We start from the raw sequence: 18,768 nt of genomic DNA, 5'->3' as shown, positions 1-18,768 counted from the left end.
GAAGGGAATTTCATTATCAATACTAGAAAGTCTTCTCAGACAATTTCCTGAGCAACACCATCATTTGTTTCCTTAAAATTGGTTTCTCTTAAAACCAAAGATCAAATCCTAAAAGAAATGAGTGGCAGGCAGATTTACAAGGGCTGCTCTGAAAGTAATGCCTCCTATCATTTAATGCTGCCCACAAAGTCAGAGAGAAATGTTGGTGGAACAGCAGTAGAGGTTGAACCAACGCACCAATATTCTGCTACAGTTTGTTGCTATGCAACACATGGCAGCAGAGGGGCACAGCCTGACAGAATGGCATCTGACATGGAAGTGCATATGAAGCAAAGGTGTGGCACTGAACTCCTCCATGCAGAAAAAATGGCACCCATTGACATTCACTGACACTTGCTGAACATTTATGGAGACCAAACAGAGGATGTAAGTGAAAAAAGAGAGAAAATGGGCGGCATGTTTCAATAGTGGTGATAGCAACAGTAGGTCATCTCTGCTGGTGATACATATGAGCACAGTATGCAGGCTATTGTTTATTGCTGGAGAAAACACATAGCTAATAGTGGTGAAAAGAAGTGCTTTGTAGCTGAGAATTTGCTCTATCTAATAGCGGTATTGTGTTGTTTATATCTGCTGCATATGAAAATAAATAGGAGTTACTTTCAAAGAGACCTATGTAGATCAAACAGACTTTGGACCCTTTCAGCACTGACCTGCATGCATTCAACAGAGAAAGCTACCAAATAAATTTGTATAAACATAAATGGCTACAGTCTGACAGTGCATCTACGTTATTGCAAAACCGTTAGCCAATAGGCCACTGGCTGGTCCTGAGCCAACATTAACCTCAACTTCATGATGCACTCAACTCACTACTTAAGAGAGAAATAAGCCTAATCTAGTATTTATTTATTTATTTATACTCTCCAAAAAAAAAAGAGAAGTGCATTTTCTTAGTAAAAACAATGCTGAGTCACAGAGCCTGTGCCAAAAACCATTCTGAATTGGAGCTTCCAATTATGTTTAAGTATGGTTTCAAATGCTCAGCTTTACAGACCTTGGTTTTAAATTTTATAAAACCTATTATTTGTGGTCTGAGCAGAGGTGAGGTCAATTTGACCAGACGCTTGCTGGGGACAGAAATACTGGCAAGGAAGACGGCTGGAGACCACGAGAATCACAAGTGGAAGGCGCAAAGCAGTTTCCACTTCTAAAGCAATGTGGGCGTATGCCTTATATCTAGAATTATCCACTCTGCTTTCATAGGCATCTTTCCAACTTCTTAGATAAACCTGTAGATCCACTCAGCAAATTAACAGCAAGAAAGGAGGTGAAGATTCAACTCAATGTTGAGATAGTTCAACAGAAATCAAGAGAATATAGGCTCTTAATCCTTGCATTAACCACCTGGCTTTTGGGACACGTTGGTCAGTATGTAATGCAGAAAAAAAATATTCATTTCTGAACTTCCTCTTTAAATGTTGGTTTGCATCAGCATCAGAAGTTAAGAATACATTAAAAAATCAATATGGACTAGTAGTATATCTCATTCAAATGGATCCTATACCATTCATACATAGTAACATTCTCAAAAAATAAGGGTGCCATAACTTACAATGACTTCCAGCTTTCCTTGGACATCGTGCGACTTGATAACCCAGTTGACCGATTTTTTACACTTGAGGATAAGTACCACATTTCTGTCAAGTTTGGCGCCAGGTTGAGATGGTTTAATGTCAACGATTATATCCACCTGGAAAGCACTGTGTGTGGAAAATAGAGGGAAAGTAAGACCAGAGTGCCAGAAATTTCCAGCTATCAACCTTCTTCCAATCCATCATGTTTCCACTGTCTGGCCAGCTGATTAAAATGCTGGAGGTTATCCCAGACAACACAACATGTGCAAAACAGATTGTTATTCCATTTACTCTTAAATGACTTTGCTTCACAACAGATACAAGTACTTTTTAGACAATTTTTTTTTGCTTGTTTGTTGCTTTGTTTACAAGAACCGCGCTACTCATTTCAGCTGTTATTTGGGACAGGTTAGCTGTATGGTAAGCAGTTTGCTTTACACTCTTTGCTTAGTTCACTGCAACTGTGCCTAAATATAGCTATTTCAGTTTCCTCTGGTTATAACTGTATTAAAGTTCAAAACAGTATCTTAAAAAAAGCAAAAAGACAAGCAAGTTAATATAAAAAAAACACACAAATACTAAGTCAGGCACTGCCTCTGCCTATGCAGTTAAATCGTTGAAATTACTTTGCTTAGTATCATGCATCTGTTGAGGAATTAAACCGCCCTATTTAGTTTCCAATACTTCTGGATATATACTTTAAAAAGACAAGAAAACAGATGTACAGCCTACTGATCACTGGAAAATAGATGAACGCTATCCAGATTTTCAAGACTTTGGTAAAGTAAGTAGAGCAATAACATTTCATCATGCAAAATACTAATTCAACATAAAAACCTTCACTTCCAGATCATCTTACAGGAACATATGTATAAAAATGTGCTCATCCCCAAATATCAGGTTTCAACTAATACTCTACATTGAGACTTCATATCTTGGCATTTTTTGTTTTATCTCATGTAGCTTTACACATATTCAGCTCAGCTTCTGTGCAGATAAGCTTTGTAAAGACAGCTGTGGAACTATTTATGAAGCAAGCTGAAATTTAACATACTCACTGCCTTTTTTAATATTGTAACACTTAAATATTTTGCAGCGTTATCATCTAAACAACAAACTCTTACCATGCACTGTCAGCCAACGCCAAATGCTCAGAGAAAGAGAAACAGGGTCTTAATCATTGTATGACACTTTAAGGGATGTATGGTGATGTTGCTGCAAACTAGTACCACAATTCAAAATGGGGCTGCTATCCACTGCCACACACAGGCAAACCATTTGGATTTAACTCCTTCCATCACCTCAGTGCTTTCTTACTCTGCCAAGACTGCTAGGCAAGAGAGTATTTTCAGGCTCTGGGTTCAGCATAGTGCAATGAGATAATTAATCTTCCACCTCTGTCTCCCTGTGTGATTTCCTGATTAGAGATGGGAAATATAATGCATAAAGAGCAGGAGCGGACAATGCTGGAAAGCCAGAGTCTACAGATGGCATTTTAATTCTACCTCATCTCTGCTGAAATTGTGCTTTTCTTCTTGCAAAAATAAGTCTCATGGCAAATTTCTGTTCTAGCAACAATACTCAGCACTTATGAAGAGTTTTTTCAGGTGTGATTATCTGAAGCAAACACCATTCATATGTATCCACTAAGATCCAAGAAACACAGGCAAAGAATGAATACTTCGACCATCTCACCTCCAAGTTTACAGCACTTTTGACAATTTTTATAACTCTAATAACACATAGAGAGAGTTACATAATTTTCTCTAACAACTATTTATAAACTTTTAAAAAATAGTGGACTGTGGTCAACCCTTTTTCTCATAGATTATCAAACTACACCTTAACCTCAACCAGAATCACTATAGAAAACATTGCTATGATTCTGCAGAACTGTGGCACTCTTACCACAGACCACAGATTCATGGCCTCTGGACCACTGTTTGGGAACCAGTGCCCTTTCATCAATACCTGTGACAGGTCAAGATTACTTTTAATTCCTCTCTCACCTTCCCATTCAGTGGGCTTATTGTAATCCCTGTCAGATTCTGTCCTTATTCATACTTCCTTATTCATTTCATTGGAAAACATCAATTGATTGAGCAAGATTTCTGAATAGAGAAGGAAGATGGAGTAAAATGCATAAAAACTATGGAATACTGATAGCAAAATTACAAAGCCATGACAATGTCTTATCCAGAAAAATCCTGGAATCATGAAGCAGGATCCAGAGTCTTTATGTGATGAAGAACTAGGTTCTACTTAAGGTAAAGTATTAAGGTCCAAGCTCTTCCTGTAAAGATGAAATGACTAAAATGTCTATCTTCATTTAAATTCCAATACAGAAGTGAAATATCTAGCTGTGATTTCAGATTTGATACCTTTCATGGTACCTTACCTGTATGGATTGGAATTTGGAGTAATTAGTTCAATTATGTGAACTTCCCTTTCTTGGACCAAGTTAGACATTAGGCACCCCTCTGCTCTTTTTGGTTGTAGGTATCCCGCAAGGTAATTTAAAGAGAGAAAATTCTTTTCTATGTTGCACGTGGGAGGAAAAACTTGATCTGAAGAAAAAAAGGAAAAAAAAAGAAAGCATAAGTAGCTTTATGCATAAATATAAACTTACATTCATATATGTACAGCACCTACTTCAATGCAGCACCGTATTTTATGATGCAGATTTCTAGTACAAGAGGTACATCTATTACCCATCTTAAGTACTAAGGAGAAATCACCATAATGTTGAAAGGGAGGTAATTGTTGCAAAAATACAGCACTCCTCTGATCAGGGACATGATTTAGAGGGGGGTTGTTAGAATCGGATAGTACAGTTAGATTGTGGTTGGACTTCATGATCTTGAAGGTCTTTTCCAACCTGAGCAATTCTGTGATTCTAAAATACGTACTTTTAAACTACAGATTTCAATATTTAATGAACACCCCCCTTCCCCCAAAATAAACCTGAAAACAATATTGAAGGAAAGTATGTAAACATGAATAACATCTTTCATTCATTTCTCTCAAATTTCTTTTGAAATTAACTCATAACTTCTGTATTAACTCCTCCCTTTAGAATTTTTTTCTTGTTATAAAAGACTTTCCATATTTAAAAGATCACAGAAAATATATTCAATTTCCATATTCAGTATATTTTCCTTTATTTTGAGTAGTCAGAATCAGCTTTGTTTAGAAATATCACAGTTCTCTTATGCATGGAAAATTGAATATAGCAAGAATATGGCAAGAAATTGTTAAAATAATACTCTGAAATGAGACAATCCTAGAGTAGATAATCTCTCTTTTGGTTTTTACTGTCTAGCTGATCATGATTATTACATTATATACATTAATTATCGTACAAAATTAAGCAAAAAAAATAGTCACTTGGTATGTAGTCCTCATGCACAGCCTAGATTGCTGCACTCCAAGAAGCAGCATATATAAATACTTCATTTCTGAGATAGCTTTACAGACAAATTACCATAATGAGCAGCAGGACTAAGTATCATGCTCAAGACAAAGTCTTATAGGAACAGAATTCCAAACCAGTGTCACTTTGACCTTTGCTTTACAAAGAAGGCTTTCCTATTAAGATCAGTAGCACAACAGAAAAAATTAAAATGAACATAATGCATTATGCATGTAAAGCTGAGGACAAACTCCTACAAAATGAGTGGAGATCACTGTTCGAGTTTGCTTCCTAAATCAGAGCTGAAACGTCATCCCTGAAGTGCATTTGCATGTGGTACACAACTTCTTAGAAAGCTCAGGGACTCCTACGACCCCAACTACAGTGGAAACAATTAGGAGAATTTCTTCTCCTGACCTTACACAAAGCAGTCTTTGAATATTAACCTTGCTGCATTTTGTACAGAACCTGTCAAAGCTGCATGAGGCAGTAACTCTTCTTACTGTGCAAGCAAAGCACTCCTCCAACATCTGGTGCATGCCCTGCCAGATTAGCCTTGAATGCAGTTGCACTCCTGCCAACTCCTCCCACAACAGCACAGAATGGAAAGTGATCCCAAATGATCTATACTGAGCCTAAAGTTATATATATACGCTCATACTTACACACAGATATTATGTATTTGCTTCTCAGTTGCTGTGCTACAACACAGTTAAACCCATAAAACATCAGCCTCTAGGCAGTGTGTGGGTAATCACCACATGTGCTATCACTGGCCATGGCAAAGTGCTTGCCTCCTTGCTCCTGGCCCTTCCCTGCTGTGTCGGCACAGCTCAGGGACTCACTGCTCTCTCCATCACCAGTTCTGATGCTCCCCAGCCTGGGCCCCTGCTCCTCACACGCCTTTCTTCTGTGCTCATTTCAACTCTGTGAACAGATGCTTGATATACATATTTACTCCCCTCCATCTTAACCAAGATGCATTTACCCTTTTCAACCAGTTACCAAGATCTGGGCTGTAAGAGAAAGGGAGATTCAATTCTTCTTTGGTCACCATACTTTTTTCTTCCTTTCAGAGCTGCTTAGTAACTCTGAAAGGGTCCTTCAAGTGTCTGCAATTAAACTGATCAAGCAGTCCCCATGAGCCCATCTAGAAGCCCCAGGCCTCCCCAGGCACCAAGGTGGAACAGCACTGGGTGAGACATAGGTCTGCAGCTGGTGAGCCCCACTTGCCACAGGTGTGCAGCCCTGCCTCTGCCCCAGGAGTTCCTATGGGCAACACCTCCATTTTAAAGAGGACAGACAGCATCTGCTCTCTCTATACACATTAGGTGTCACACACAGGTCCTTGGCTAAACTGGATAAAATTTGAACACCAAGCTTTAACTCATGAGATTTTTGTGCAAATGAGAGCTGTTAATCAGGTGTCACCCTCCAAGACATGCACTCTTGGCAGCGGCAGCTTAACTCAGCAATAAAAATCCCATCCAAGCAGAGCTCACCTTTCAAAACTCTAAGCTAGGGATGAGCAAGGTGTCTGGGATTTTCCTCTACCACTCCAACACAGAGTTTTTTTCAGGCACACTTCACAGTTCACTAGCCCTTAGTACTACAGAGATCAGCACATGAATTTAAAAGTGGCACCACATTAAAACAACAGAAAGCAGCTGCAGTCTTTGCAGGGAGGGTGGAAGCCCCTAGCAGCACTCACCAGAAAGCAGCGAGCCAAAGCAATGGCAGGACAAACCACAGCACAGAGAACAAACCTACAGTACTAAACCCAGCAAGTCTGCATGTATGAGTGAGTACGGGGTACCAACTCAGCAATACGTCCGAAGCTCCAGCTTTTGCCAGGACAGGAGCACAGTGTTAGTTTGTAAGCAGACTAACCACAGAGTCTTTTTCAGACCTGTTATGGTTGATTCTCTCTTTGATTATAGTGTGTTGAAAATAAGCTGCCCTCCAGGCTAGCACACCTGCCCTGGATATAGATTGGTGATACCAGATGCATTAGGTAACATTTAGCTTACTAACCGATAAGTCTTCCTGACCTGTATAATTGTATCTTACTGAACATTTAGGAACTAAATCAGCTTCTTTTTTACAGAAAAATATGCTCTAACATCACTCCTTCTGTGAGCAGTCCAGCTTTCTAGAATCTGATAGCAATTATCATGGCTATCACTTTGTCACCTCTATTATTACCAAAGTCCAGCTGACCACAACACCCCTACTCTGTGGGCCTCCTGGCACAAAATCCTCACTCTGGCCTGTTTAAGTTTCCACTGTGCTCACCACCCCTGCAGAGCTGGATCAGCCACACTCAAGTTCTTGATGGATGGAATCAATAAGATTCAGGTGTGCCTGGCCCTGGTCCAGTTTTGACAGGCTTCCACACTCAGCTGCCTTTCACTTGCAGCTTCAAAACTGATTTCAGAGACTCAAGGCATCAGAAGCAGTTTTATTGTATGAAAGATCATCCTTCTTCAGACTTTTTTTTCCCCTCCTGCTTGAATTTTCTTTTCCTTGTATTAAGCTAGAGCACCAACTTCTAAAACGTTACATCTTCCAATTTCAGATATTCCTAACTTGAATAAAGATAAAATGGCAGTATTCATTTAACTACCCACATTAAAATCCATATCAGCAGCGTAGCAATGAATGACTTCACGCAGCCTCCTCTAAATTATGGGTAACACTAGCTGTGAATTCACAGACTGGCAACAGAGGATACCTGATGTACAACGTGATTTTTGTAGGAAAAGCCTGAGCTGCCTATCAGCATACGCTGTAGTTTGTGGAATTCACTGATTCCACTGTTCATTCTGCAAAGAAGCAGAACAGGTCCACATCCCACGTGTTTTTCATAGAACTCCTTTCATGACTGCTACAGTTCAAGAACTGACCCTCTCCCTATCCAGCAACACACACGCATGATCTCTCCACTTCACCCCACCCCTTTATTTCTTCTGCCAAGAATTCAAGTCTAAATCAAATACGGTTACAGTTCAGCTCATTTGTAGGAGCCTTCTCAGAAACTGATGTTGGTTGCTTGCCAAGTTCCATTTTGTGTACTTAACTCCTAATTAAACTGTTTAAATACAATCTAAACAAGATGCAAAGATCTCATATTTAGCTGTTTAGTATGACTGGAGATGAGCAAATTAACAAACAATTTTATCTGTTTTTTGACATATCTAATTGAATGCTTATCTCTGAAACACAGAGACCACTACTCCCATACATATGTTCCAAGAGCACTTTAATAACCTAATAAACGTATTTCTGAATGATCTTCTGGCATTAAAATACAAGACTGGTGCCAAGCAGAACAAAAATCATGCAGGGGAATCCTGTAGAAAATTGGCAAGTTTGGGATAAAACCAATGCAGCCACGTTCTGATCTGGGGGGACAAGCCTCATGCTTCATGAGATCTAATAATCAGGTACTGGTCGTAAGGAATAGGTGTTTTTGTCACAGAAGACTTTGGGTTTGTGTTTATGGTTTGTTTTTTTGTTTGTTGTTGTTGTTGTTTTTGTGTTGTATATGGTTTTTTGTTTGTTTTGTCTATTTGATATGTAGCCAACCAGTTCCACTTTGCAGGAGTTTCTCTAGAAGTACTGCTGAAGTGCTACTAATTTAAGCAGTCACCTGATGCTACTAAATGCCTAGTCACCCAGTCCCTTTTAGTTCTACTGATTTCTATTATTTCCAAACAGCTGGATCTCTAACTGCAGGGCAAAGAACAGCTCTGATTCACTTTTACCAGCCTTTATTCTCATTGTTTTAGGTTTAGCCTAGACTTGAATGATATCCTCAAAGAATTAGAACACTGAAACAGGCCATTAAGTAATGAACACTGAAATCTTATCCCATGCCTGCAAATAAAGCAAATTTCATCCCCCCCCATCATCTCACACTAGAAAAGGAAAGTTGTTTCTGCTGATTAATTTCTTCTGCTATCCATATATGTTCTAGAAAAAAAAAAATTGAATAAAGACAAGTAGTTTATAAAACTCTCCTGAACCAACAGCCTTATTCCAAGATCACAGTGATTAAAGAGTTGTAGCTGTTGCACTACCCATGGTTTAAGAACAGCTCAGATACAACTGTAGTGCTGAAGATACCCTTAGCATGATAATGTAAGCATAAGCCAGAAGGTACAGCACAGACTCCTATTTTTATATTTTTCTGATGCTGTTCAGCTGCACAGGTCTTGGAGTACTTCCCCAGCTCCCTTAAGCCAGGCTCACAGGGATAGGGAATCTTGCTCCTCAGGTTCTCCACTTCAATCTCGTACATGAAGGCACCCAAACAATCACCATAAGTAGTATATTTCTTTTAAAATGTGAGTACTTGTTTCTTGTAAGAATATAGCCAATGACCTTGTACCTGCATTTATAAGCATAAAATTATGGCATCAAAATCCATTGAAAGCTGACTAAACCTAATGTCTGATCTTCACACTTGATTTTATTTCTCTGCCTCATCCCCTTCATAACATATCTCTGGAAAATGAGAGGTTTGTTTAACGATAAAAATAATTAAAAAAATAATTAAATACCAGTACAAGGAAATTTATTCTCAAGATTGAGAAGTTCTAATACTTCTGTTAAGTTTTGTTTCCCTGTTTTCTTTTTTTTTTTTACCTTCTCCTACTTTAATATAGATGTTTCTTGATATTTTGAGTTCAGTGAAAGACGTTACTGCTCCATATTCCTTTTGGGCCCACTGTAACAGATGTTCATTTCTCTCAGGAAAATTCTTTTCTTCCATTTCTGCTGACAAAGAGAAATTTCCCTTCTCGAACCAAACAATGGAACCTGAAGACACCTGATGGAAATAAAAACATAATTTTAATGTGGTACATTTATCCATACAGACAGGTAGCCCATTTAAGCAACATAAATTGGTACACCCAAATGCACGATTACAGCTTACTTCCAAATTCACACCTAAATTTCATGCATTTTAACATCTGCATAATGATTCATTTGCAGAGATTATTTAATGTATCTGTTTAAACAGCACAGTGTTCCCAACCTATCAGCTCAGCTGGAGTGCATATGGCAGCTGAATCAGAGGGTCTCTGAACCACTCTCAGATGTTGAGCTGCTGACAGAAGTAGTATAATAATGCTTCACATGGGCTCAATGAGAGGAGAAGGGGAGGGCAGGAAGACAGCAGGGAAATGGGAGGGGGTTAGAACAACAGAGTCCAGGTAAGTGAAGAGAGAGAAGCATGTGAAACTCAATAAACCTGGGAACTACTGAAGTAACTTCCAAATCAGGAAGAACATGAGTTCAAGCTCAGTGAAAAGACTAATGGAGAGACACAGTAAGAAATGAGACAGAAATAGTCACTGTTGCTTTACCTAGAATAAGAAAAGAAATGCTTTGATCTAGCATATAAAGCAGATGATTTGCATCTTTAGAAAAATCATTATAAATAGGTTGTATTAACTTAGTTCTTGACCAGAATAACTAAAACACTGCTTAAAATTGTCGAACTATAGAGTATGAGTTCTTGCACCTGAGCACAAGTCAGACAGAAGACTGGAGGCAGAAAGTATCCCAATATTAATATATAGTGCTGCAACATCAAGGCTTTCTAGTAAACTTGATTTCTTTGTCAAAAAAATAAGTGTATTACTTCCTTGAACCAAAAACTAACAGTGTTGATCAAAAGAGCAAAAAGCACAGTGCAACAATCACCAACCCCTTCTGACTATTATTTACATGCTGTAGCAAGATAATGGTGATAAGTATCCCTCTAACCTCTTAAACAACTTATCAGTAGCAATTATTTAAACAAATTATATGAAGTCAGGCTCCATTTAGATAAAATGAACTAACAGTAACCAACCATTATCTTTCCTGTATCCACTGCTCCCTTCACAGCACTATTTTGTGATGTTCTATATCAGCTTGTTTAGCAGATACAAGTATTTGTCTGAGCAGACATATAAATTATGTTCTTTGGTGAATGGAAAGAATTTCAAAAGTTCTTCCCCATGCTTCCAGTTATTATGTTGGCGTTTTTTATCCACGTATTACACTCTGCTCAAGAGAAGACTTTTTTCCCCTCACCAGAATAGTGTTCAAAGTTTAAACTAATATTTGTTCTGATTCTGAATAACCTTCCTTATTTGTTTTTCATATGACCATCATAACACACTTCCTTTTAAATCAACCTTTATTTTGTGTAACACAAATACACAATGTATAACATAAACACAGAATATACCATACTTCCCAAATAAGAAAGCAGACTCTTATGTATGAGAAAATTTAGGATTTTCTAGGAAATTTTCCTGTAATACTAGGAAAAGATGGCAGCACATTTAGCTTTAAAAAGTAGCACTTAGCAAATAGTACTGGCTTTGCAATTCTATTACTTAGAAGCAGTTACAGCATGAACTGGTTTTCATGGAGCATCTCGATAATGCTCCTAATGCTGGATTTCATAGCGTGCTCAGTCATACAGGACAAAGACGACACTGTCAGCTCAAGACCAGGTCATGCAGAGACAGCCTATGTAGCACCTCATAACTAAGATGTCTTTCCTATCCAAACACATGGGACATCTTTGTAGAGCCCTGGCCTAAAGCATAAAATTCTCCTGTGAGTAAAAACTGCTGAATTTAAGAATTTCATCAGTTATTATTTTCCAGGTATATTGGATAGATAATAGCATTTTGCTGCCAGGAATCAAAATTCTTTAACTGTCTCAAAAAAATTCCTACAGTGCATCTAAGAGCGACAGCAATTGGTGTTCATTTACACTGTGTATAATGGTCACAGCATTTTCCACGGTCAGTGTCAGAGAAAAAAATTATCAGTATAACCTTCTAAGACATTAGAGGAAAATTCAAGAGGAAAAAAGTAATAGTTCTAAAACATTGCCTAAATAAATGCATTTGCTTACAATAATGCATTTTCACTATATTTTCTTCCTAGGATTTGAAATATTAAGTGCCTGCTAATGATAAGTTTCTTCCTCAAAGCTCTTAGTTTTCCATTTGCTACTAATTAGAGCTTGCAAACATTCAGCATAATTCTGGGGCAAGACAAATGTCTTCCTGCAGGACAGACCCTATCAATGAACACCCAAATTTCTGAGTTATCCTAGAGAGAAACTGGGAGACAAAAAGCAGAATCACCAAGAAGTCTGGCACAAACATGTTCAACTAATGATCACATAGTAAACATCTTTATATAGACATGAAGCTTATCATCATTCAATTCTTAATAACATGCCGAAGTCATCTTGAAAAATGGTTTCACTATTACGTTTTTAAAAGAAGAGCAGAGCTCTGCTGTTCCTGCCAGTGTTAGGATTTTTACTACGTGGACCTAAGGCAAGGTTAAGTGGGCCAAGCATGTTAGTTCTTCTGGAAAGAACTCAAGAAGTTCTTCCAAAAAGGGCAACCATCACTGTTTCAACACCTGCCTCGAACATTAACTGCTTACTCTTCAGAACAGACCAAAAGCAGCCATCTTGGAAGTACTTCAGGCATGGCAGCCAGAGCATTCAAACCAAAGAATGCTTTACATGCTTAGAAATATGTCAACAATTTTAAAATGAGCATTCATTACCCAGCCTAATGGTTGATTAAGAAACTGCTGCCACATTCACTCTTATCTCCTGAGTTCATCTCCTTCAGTGGTTACTTCCAGAGGTCTCAGAGTAGAAAAAGCACCCCAGCTCTATTTCTTTCTGTTGTTGTGCAGGCACTAAAGATGACTGCACTAGAAACACCCCCTGTTGCTGAGGTCATCTACATGCTTTGCCACATTTCTGAGGCTAAATAAGAACTTCCAAGTCTGATGTGGAAAATCAGTTTGCAGGCCTGAAAGATAGCATCCACAGTCACACAGCAAGGAATGCAGCTCAAAAGGTTCTGCAGTAAGGGGGAATGAATCTTGCAATTTGCTACTAAAATTTGAGCTTTCTATCAAGCAATGAAACATATTTAGGAATCTACTTTGATTACACATATTACTATCTAGATGTAACTTTGTGGTCCCCAGTGCTGACCACTGGGAGAAATAGGAATTTTCTTTGCACTGTACAGAGGCAAAGAAACTTCAAGGACCTCTCATCCTGAAAAATAAGTAAAATAAAAATAAATTAAAGAAAAAAATTAAAAAAAAAAACAACTTTATTTGTCTCTAAAGAAAATTTTCCAGTCTCACAAAAATTGTTCTTGCAGTGCTGCCAAGGCACCCTGGGACATCCGCTACCTGGTGTAAGTGCCAAGGTGCACAAGTTACTGCTCGTCAGAAGGAACACCTCAGAACCAGCCATAAGTCATCTCACTGGTAAGCATGAGCACTACAGCCACTCAAAACATCAACTTCTGTTTCTTATTTTACCTATTTCCTTCTCTCTTTAAAGTTCTGTGTCTTTATTTTTTTTCCTTGTCTTTCAACCTGATCCATTGGGGATATTTTTTTTTTGTTTGCTTTATGACATTTTAAGTATTTAATGTACCTGTAATTCAGAACACCCAAGTAGGAAGCAAGTGCGTAATTTAACCTTGAGAGAGAGTCAGGCTCCTTTGGAAACTGACTCAGAATACAAAGTTAAGTGTCACAGCATGAAAAATTCCCTCTCCTCACAGCAACAGCCAAGCAGCAAGGCCCCTGCAGCGCAAGTGACCAACAAAGCCATCCATAAAGAAGAAAACAAATCAGCATAAGAAAAGCAGCACCCTTCATGTTTCTAGATGGCCTCAGACTTGTGGCAGAACATGTCAGAAAGGAGTAAATCCACTCAGAGAAGAAGTAAAAATCTTGAACTGACTTTCACAGCAGCCTACACAGAATCAGGACTCCGTGTTTTTTGATAATGTACTTTGACACAATTCGGACACCTTACAGAGAAAAAAGCCACAAATGGAGAAAGATCAGGTACTCTGAAACTCAAAAAAATATTTCCTTTCTTGCTCAAAAAAACCGGCATGCAGCATACAACTAACACAAAGAGAGCAATCCTTCTTGGTAAGTGGCTGCTTTTGAAATAAGATGCAGCATAACAGCATTAGTGCAGCACCTATCAGCTTTCTGTTATTCCCTACAAACCACAGAGATAAGATGCTTTCAGTTAGCTGTGTTTTTTTTTCCATTTTCAGTTTGGTGTTCTCAAGACCACTTACAATCATGACAAAATTCCACTTCCATTTCTCACTGTTTTTAAAACAAATGTGAAAGAAACAGCATTATCTTGCTTGCTTCTGAAGAGATGCTCAGTTCACCAACTATCAAAAGACCTGATAGGAATTAGAACCTTGTGGGATCTCTCTTGCAAGTTTATATGCATCTAGATAGAAAATCTAGAAATTTTCCATCTAAGTTGAAAGCACATCAAAGCAAGCACAACTTTTGAAACCACCATAGGAAGAATCGTGATAAAAAGGGAAAAAAATAATAAAAAAAGATAAATCTGTCCCCAAAGTTTAGGGCTCAGAAGGAGTTCAGCATATACAGGGAACCGTTCACTCACCTCACAGTAATCTAGCACCATCTCAATAGGTTCAACACATTGAGTTGATCTGAACAAAATAAGGTAGCATAAACTTTTTCAGGGATTTAGTTTCAAGCTAGATTCAATCTATCAGAAGGAGAGAAGGGGTGAATTAAAGCACATCTAGACAAGTGTAGCTATATTTTCCACTGGAATCAGTGACTCAATAACAACCTGTTATGATTTATTATCTCTGCGTCACTAACACCAACAGTCTGCCAAAATGTGCCGCTTGCTTCTGTGAACTTCCACTAGCAAAACCCCCATCAGCTGAAGCAAGTGAGGACAGGAAGTAACTATAACAATATAGGAGAGACAAAAATCAGCATGGGAATCTGTGTCCAGACACTTCAGCCTAGAGCAGAATGGGCCCACTCCAATGCTACAATGCTACAATGTCATTTCTTTCCTTGTTCTTGCAATTTGATTTAATGTAATAGCCTAAGATGCACACAAAGCTTTGTTGGAGCCATGAACCATGAAGACATCCTCCCCACCCCCAAAGCTTAATGAAACACCAAGGATGAAGCATGAGTTTTGAAAAATGGCTTAAATCACCCAGGACATGAGAGAACCTAATATGAACTGTGATAGCCTTAGCAAACCAAGCTCCAAAAAAGAACAGGGCCTGACCATCCCATTAAAGGAGAAACTAAGGCACATAGACTTGCATAGCCTCATCCAGTATTTACCAGAGAACTTTTTGCCATGAAGTATATTTTAGCTTCATAAGTAAAAAATATCAATTCTCTAACATTTCATGAAGAAACTTCTGAATCAAAACAATCCAGGTATTTAAAGATGCTTTACTAGAAGTATTGTGCTCTCATTCCACTTTATTGAATGTAGATGATGCATCACTGCTAAACATGTATTAAGCACTCTGTCATTTTCTATCATCTCTACTTAAGACAAAATCCTTCCAGCTGATTGCCAAGAACACCTCTCATATGTAGCCTCTGAAATTTCTGGGAGTAAAACAGTTATATAGACTAGAAAAGCAGGATTTTGTCCGGAGGTGAATCAGGCCAAATGAGAAAGTCTCTGAGGAATTTTACTATTGTGACAAACATAATAAAAGTTACTGTTTACTAAACAGTGCTTTTAATTAGACACTCAATGGTATTTTCACATCCCTCCCAAAAAGCACGGAAATGGTATGGAAAGAGGAAGGGGGAGTATGAACTCTGCCAAGTGGAAAAGGGTAAATCTGAGATTATTTCCTGCTACTAAGTTGAAGAACTATGAAGATTCAAGCAAAAAAAAATAAACCCGGGATTCTGCAGAAACGTAATCATCCTTTTAAATTCCTCTTCACACTGTTATACAACACTGCAAATCTACAGCATTTTACCTTGAATAGTGAAAGGTTACTATTTGTACTAAATTTATCACTAGTCATGCACTTCCTATCCTTTCTCACTCTTCTAGCAGAGCACTCAGTTCGCATCTGGGTCTGTTTAGCAAGTGATTGGAAACTTAGTCTCCTGATTTCCCGTTAAATACTAGGCACAGGAAAACAAATAGCACTTGTTTTTCAGTGAGTTTTGTCAGTCATCCAAAATCTAGTGCAAACCATAGAGCAGCTTGTGGTTTGGTGGCAGAGACCCAAAATATGTGAGCCATATTTTCATGAAGCAAAAGGAATAAATTAGCTATTGGCTGATTAAATAAGAACATCCCTTTTTCTTCTTAGAAATACACAAATGACAAATAATTAAACTCATCATTCTATCACTTATTTTCTTTACAGCTTTTTTTTTTTTTTTTTTCCTCCTCAAATCTCAAGACAAGAGCACATGATCTGGTTTTGCATTTATTTTTACTACTGTTGCTTCCTCCATTTTACCAAGTTCTTCTCAAATTATTCACTTCTTAAGTGCTTTCGCATCCATAACTTTTATTCAGCCAATTACCTGAATAACAAACTCAGAGAAAAAGCTGAAGCACCACATTCTTAACCAAACACTATAAGCAAAAGTATAAAGTAGATATTCAAGATTTTTGGGGGGAGGTGGAGGTGAGGAACCTACTCTAACAGTGATTTCTCTCAGGAAAGCAAAAAGGATTTGGTCCATTTTTTCATTTAATTCTGATTAGTTTCACTTGTCCAATAAGGATGTTCCTGGGCTATAAAAGCAACTGAGAAAGCTAACAAATCTGAAGAGAGAAATCGCTAGTGAGCAGCATCTGCAAAACCCTCTTTCTGGGCAGCTTCATAAACCTTTTGGTTTTCTGCCAAGGCATGTTCTTAATAAACTGCTTTTAGGGAAGGAGTGAAATAATGACTTCAGGGGAAGGGAGGAAATTATTTTGTTATACAGAAATTTAAAAGTGTGGTGGTGGGAAAAGTCTGGTCAGGTTTTTCTGCAAAATTGGCCTGTAAAAGATCAAAGGTAGAAGTATTTTCTGCAGGTGTTGCCTAGCTTACATAAAATTGAGATCTGTTGTAATCTAACCGGGCTAATCCCCAGTGAAGATGTACTGGGAGCCAGTGCCTCTTTCCGGTACAATTCTGGCATTACTTCCTACTGAAGAAAAAGCAGTATTTAGCACAGGTGCTAAATATTCCCATTGCTGAACTAAGGAGACCTTCCCATCTGCATGCTGCTCTTCCTACAGAGGGCTGCTGGTCCTGGCCAGGAACTCTCCAACAGAAAGAGCCCAGTCCCCAAGCTATTGCATTTCTGTGACATGTAATAATATCCAATCAGACTAATATGACTAGATACATCAGTAGTCAAAGTGGTGATTTTCAATGAGTTAGGTCAGACAGACTTCACGCACTGACACATACCAGGTGTTTTCAGATTGAAATACCATGATAATTAGGCATATTGATTTTCAGCATCATGAGAATAAACTCAGGACTTGCTGTACTAAAATCACAGTAATTTTCCTGGCACCACCAACTTAACCCATCAAGATATATATAACTCACATAGACTCTTTGAAAATAATCTTGTCTAAGCCAGATGCAATATTAACACAGTACCACACAGTCACCATGTACTTTCTGTAACTCTCCTGCAGAAATTTGCCCTTTTGGCACTTGCACAACTTCAGCAATCACCTTCCACCCTTCTGCTTTATCTCAGGTAACCAAAGAGAACTCAGCTACAACAGGAGTCAAAGCTCAGGAATAGCATCTGTTTTCTAGTTTATTTTCTATATAAGTACTTCAAATAAAAGCATGCAAAGCACAAGAGGATTATCTGTAGTTTACAAGAACACTTGTGCACTAAAATATGGCTATTGAGACACAACTGACCTCCTTATCTCACACAGCACTGAAATATTATGTATACCAAACAAAGCATTACAATTCTATAATCATTATTGCACCACTTTTGACTTAAGAATACAGAACACTTATTCTATTTACTAGCTCTCCCTTCTTAATATGATTCAGTGCCTTTTGACTGTCAGTATAGAGAGTGACTAACTCAGATGAATGCAATTCAAGGCAGTTCAGAGTGAATTCAAGAATTGCATTTATACGACTGACAAATGAACCTACCAGGAAAAGAATTATTATTTCGATATCTTAAGTTAGTTTCTATTGAGACACCAACATTTTTTTCTTAGTACTTTTCACTAATGTTTTGTCTGGTTTATGGATGCAGAAATCAGCACAATAACAACACAAAGGCAGTGGACAAGTAAAAAAGTTCCTTAAGCACCATCCCAGATGCCTTGCTCCAAAGTACTGTAAGCATCACTGTGCTTCCATTCATTGCACTATTGTGGGAAATAATAATAATAATAATCTACAAAGTACTTTTTACTTTCCTCTACAGTTTAACCATGTGCCTGGAGGACAGATTTTCTTCACCACTCATTTTAAACTTCTGCTTAATGGAGGACCTGACCCAAGACAACAATCCAAACTTTTAGCTACATGGAAAGAAGGTGAACTCTGGACTCAGTAATACTACTGTATGCTTTACTTGTCTTCTGAGTACACGCTGACACAAGCTTCAAATCTTTTCATTCTTCTCCATGCATATAGATGGAGAGATAAAATAATTTAAAAAAATAGCAATCAGCAAGCAATCTGAGACCACTTATCTTTGTTGTCTTCAACTAACTCACTGCAGGGGAAACTCAAACAACGAATTCAGACTGAGGGGAGCAGAGTATCTTTCTAAAAAGGATTACCAAGAATACACAGCCATAGTTTTACTCTC

At 38.1% G+C, this 18,768-nt stretch overlaps 1 protein-coding gene and 1 long non-coding RNA gene across 2 annotated transcripts in view; one reads left to right on the top strand and one right to left on the bottom strand.

The window, feature by feature from the left end:
- TGFBR3 (transforming growth factor beta receptor 3) overlaps positions 1 to 18,768 on the bottom strand; it is a 106,735-nt gene that overhangs the window by 26,609 nt on the left and 61,358 nt on the right. The window contains exons 5-7 of the mRNA XM_015870365.2: positions 9,700 to 9,883; positions 4,036 to 4,204; positions 1,616 to 1,763 (exon numbers count right to left, since the gene is read on the bottom strand). Of these exons, the coding sequence (XP_015725851.1) occupies positions 1,616 to 1,763; positions 4,036 to 4,204; positions 9,700 to 9,883 (501 nt within the window). The remainder of the gene's footprint in view (positions 1 to 1,615; positions 1,764 to 4,035; positions 4,205 to 9,699; positions 9,884 to 18,768) is intronic.
- Positions 295 to 18,476, top strand: LOC107317534. Its single transcript, XR_001556913.2, has 3 exons — positions 295 to 335; positions 13,266 to 13,374; positions 18,379 to 18,476. It is a non-coding gene; the product is annotated as an uncharacterized LOC107317534 (long non-coding RNA).

Source organism: Coturnix japonica, chromosome 8 (assembly GCF_001577835.2).
Source record: "Coturnix japonica isolate 7356 chromosome 8, Coturnix japonica 2.1, whole genome shotgun sequence".
NCBI classification, from domain to species: domain Eukaryota; kingdom Metazoa; phylum Chordata; class Aves; order Galliformes; family Phasianidae; genus Coturnix; species Coturnix japonica.
This window is presented reverse-complemented; position numbering and strand designations above follow the sequence as displayed.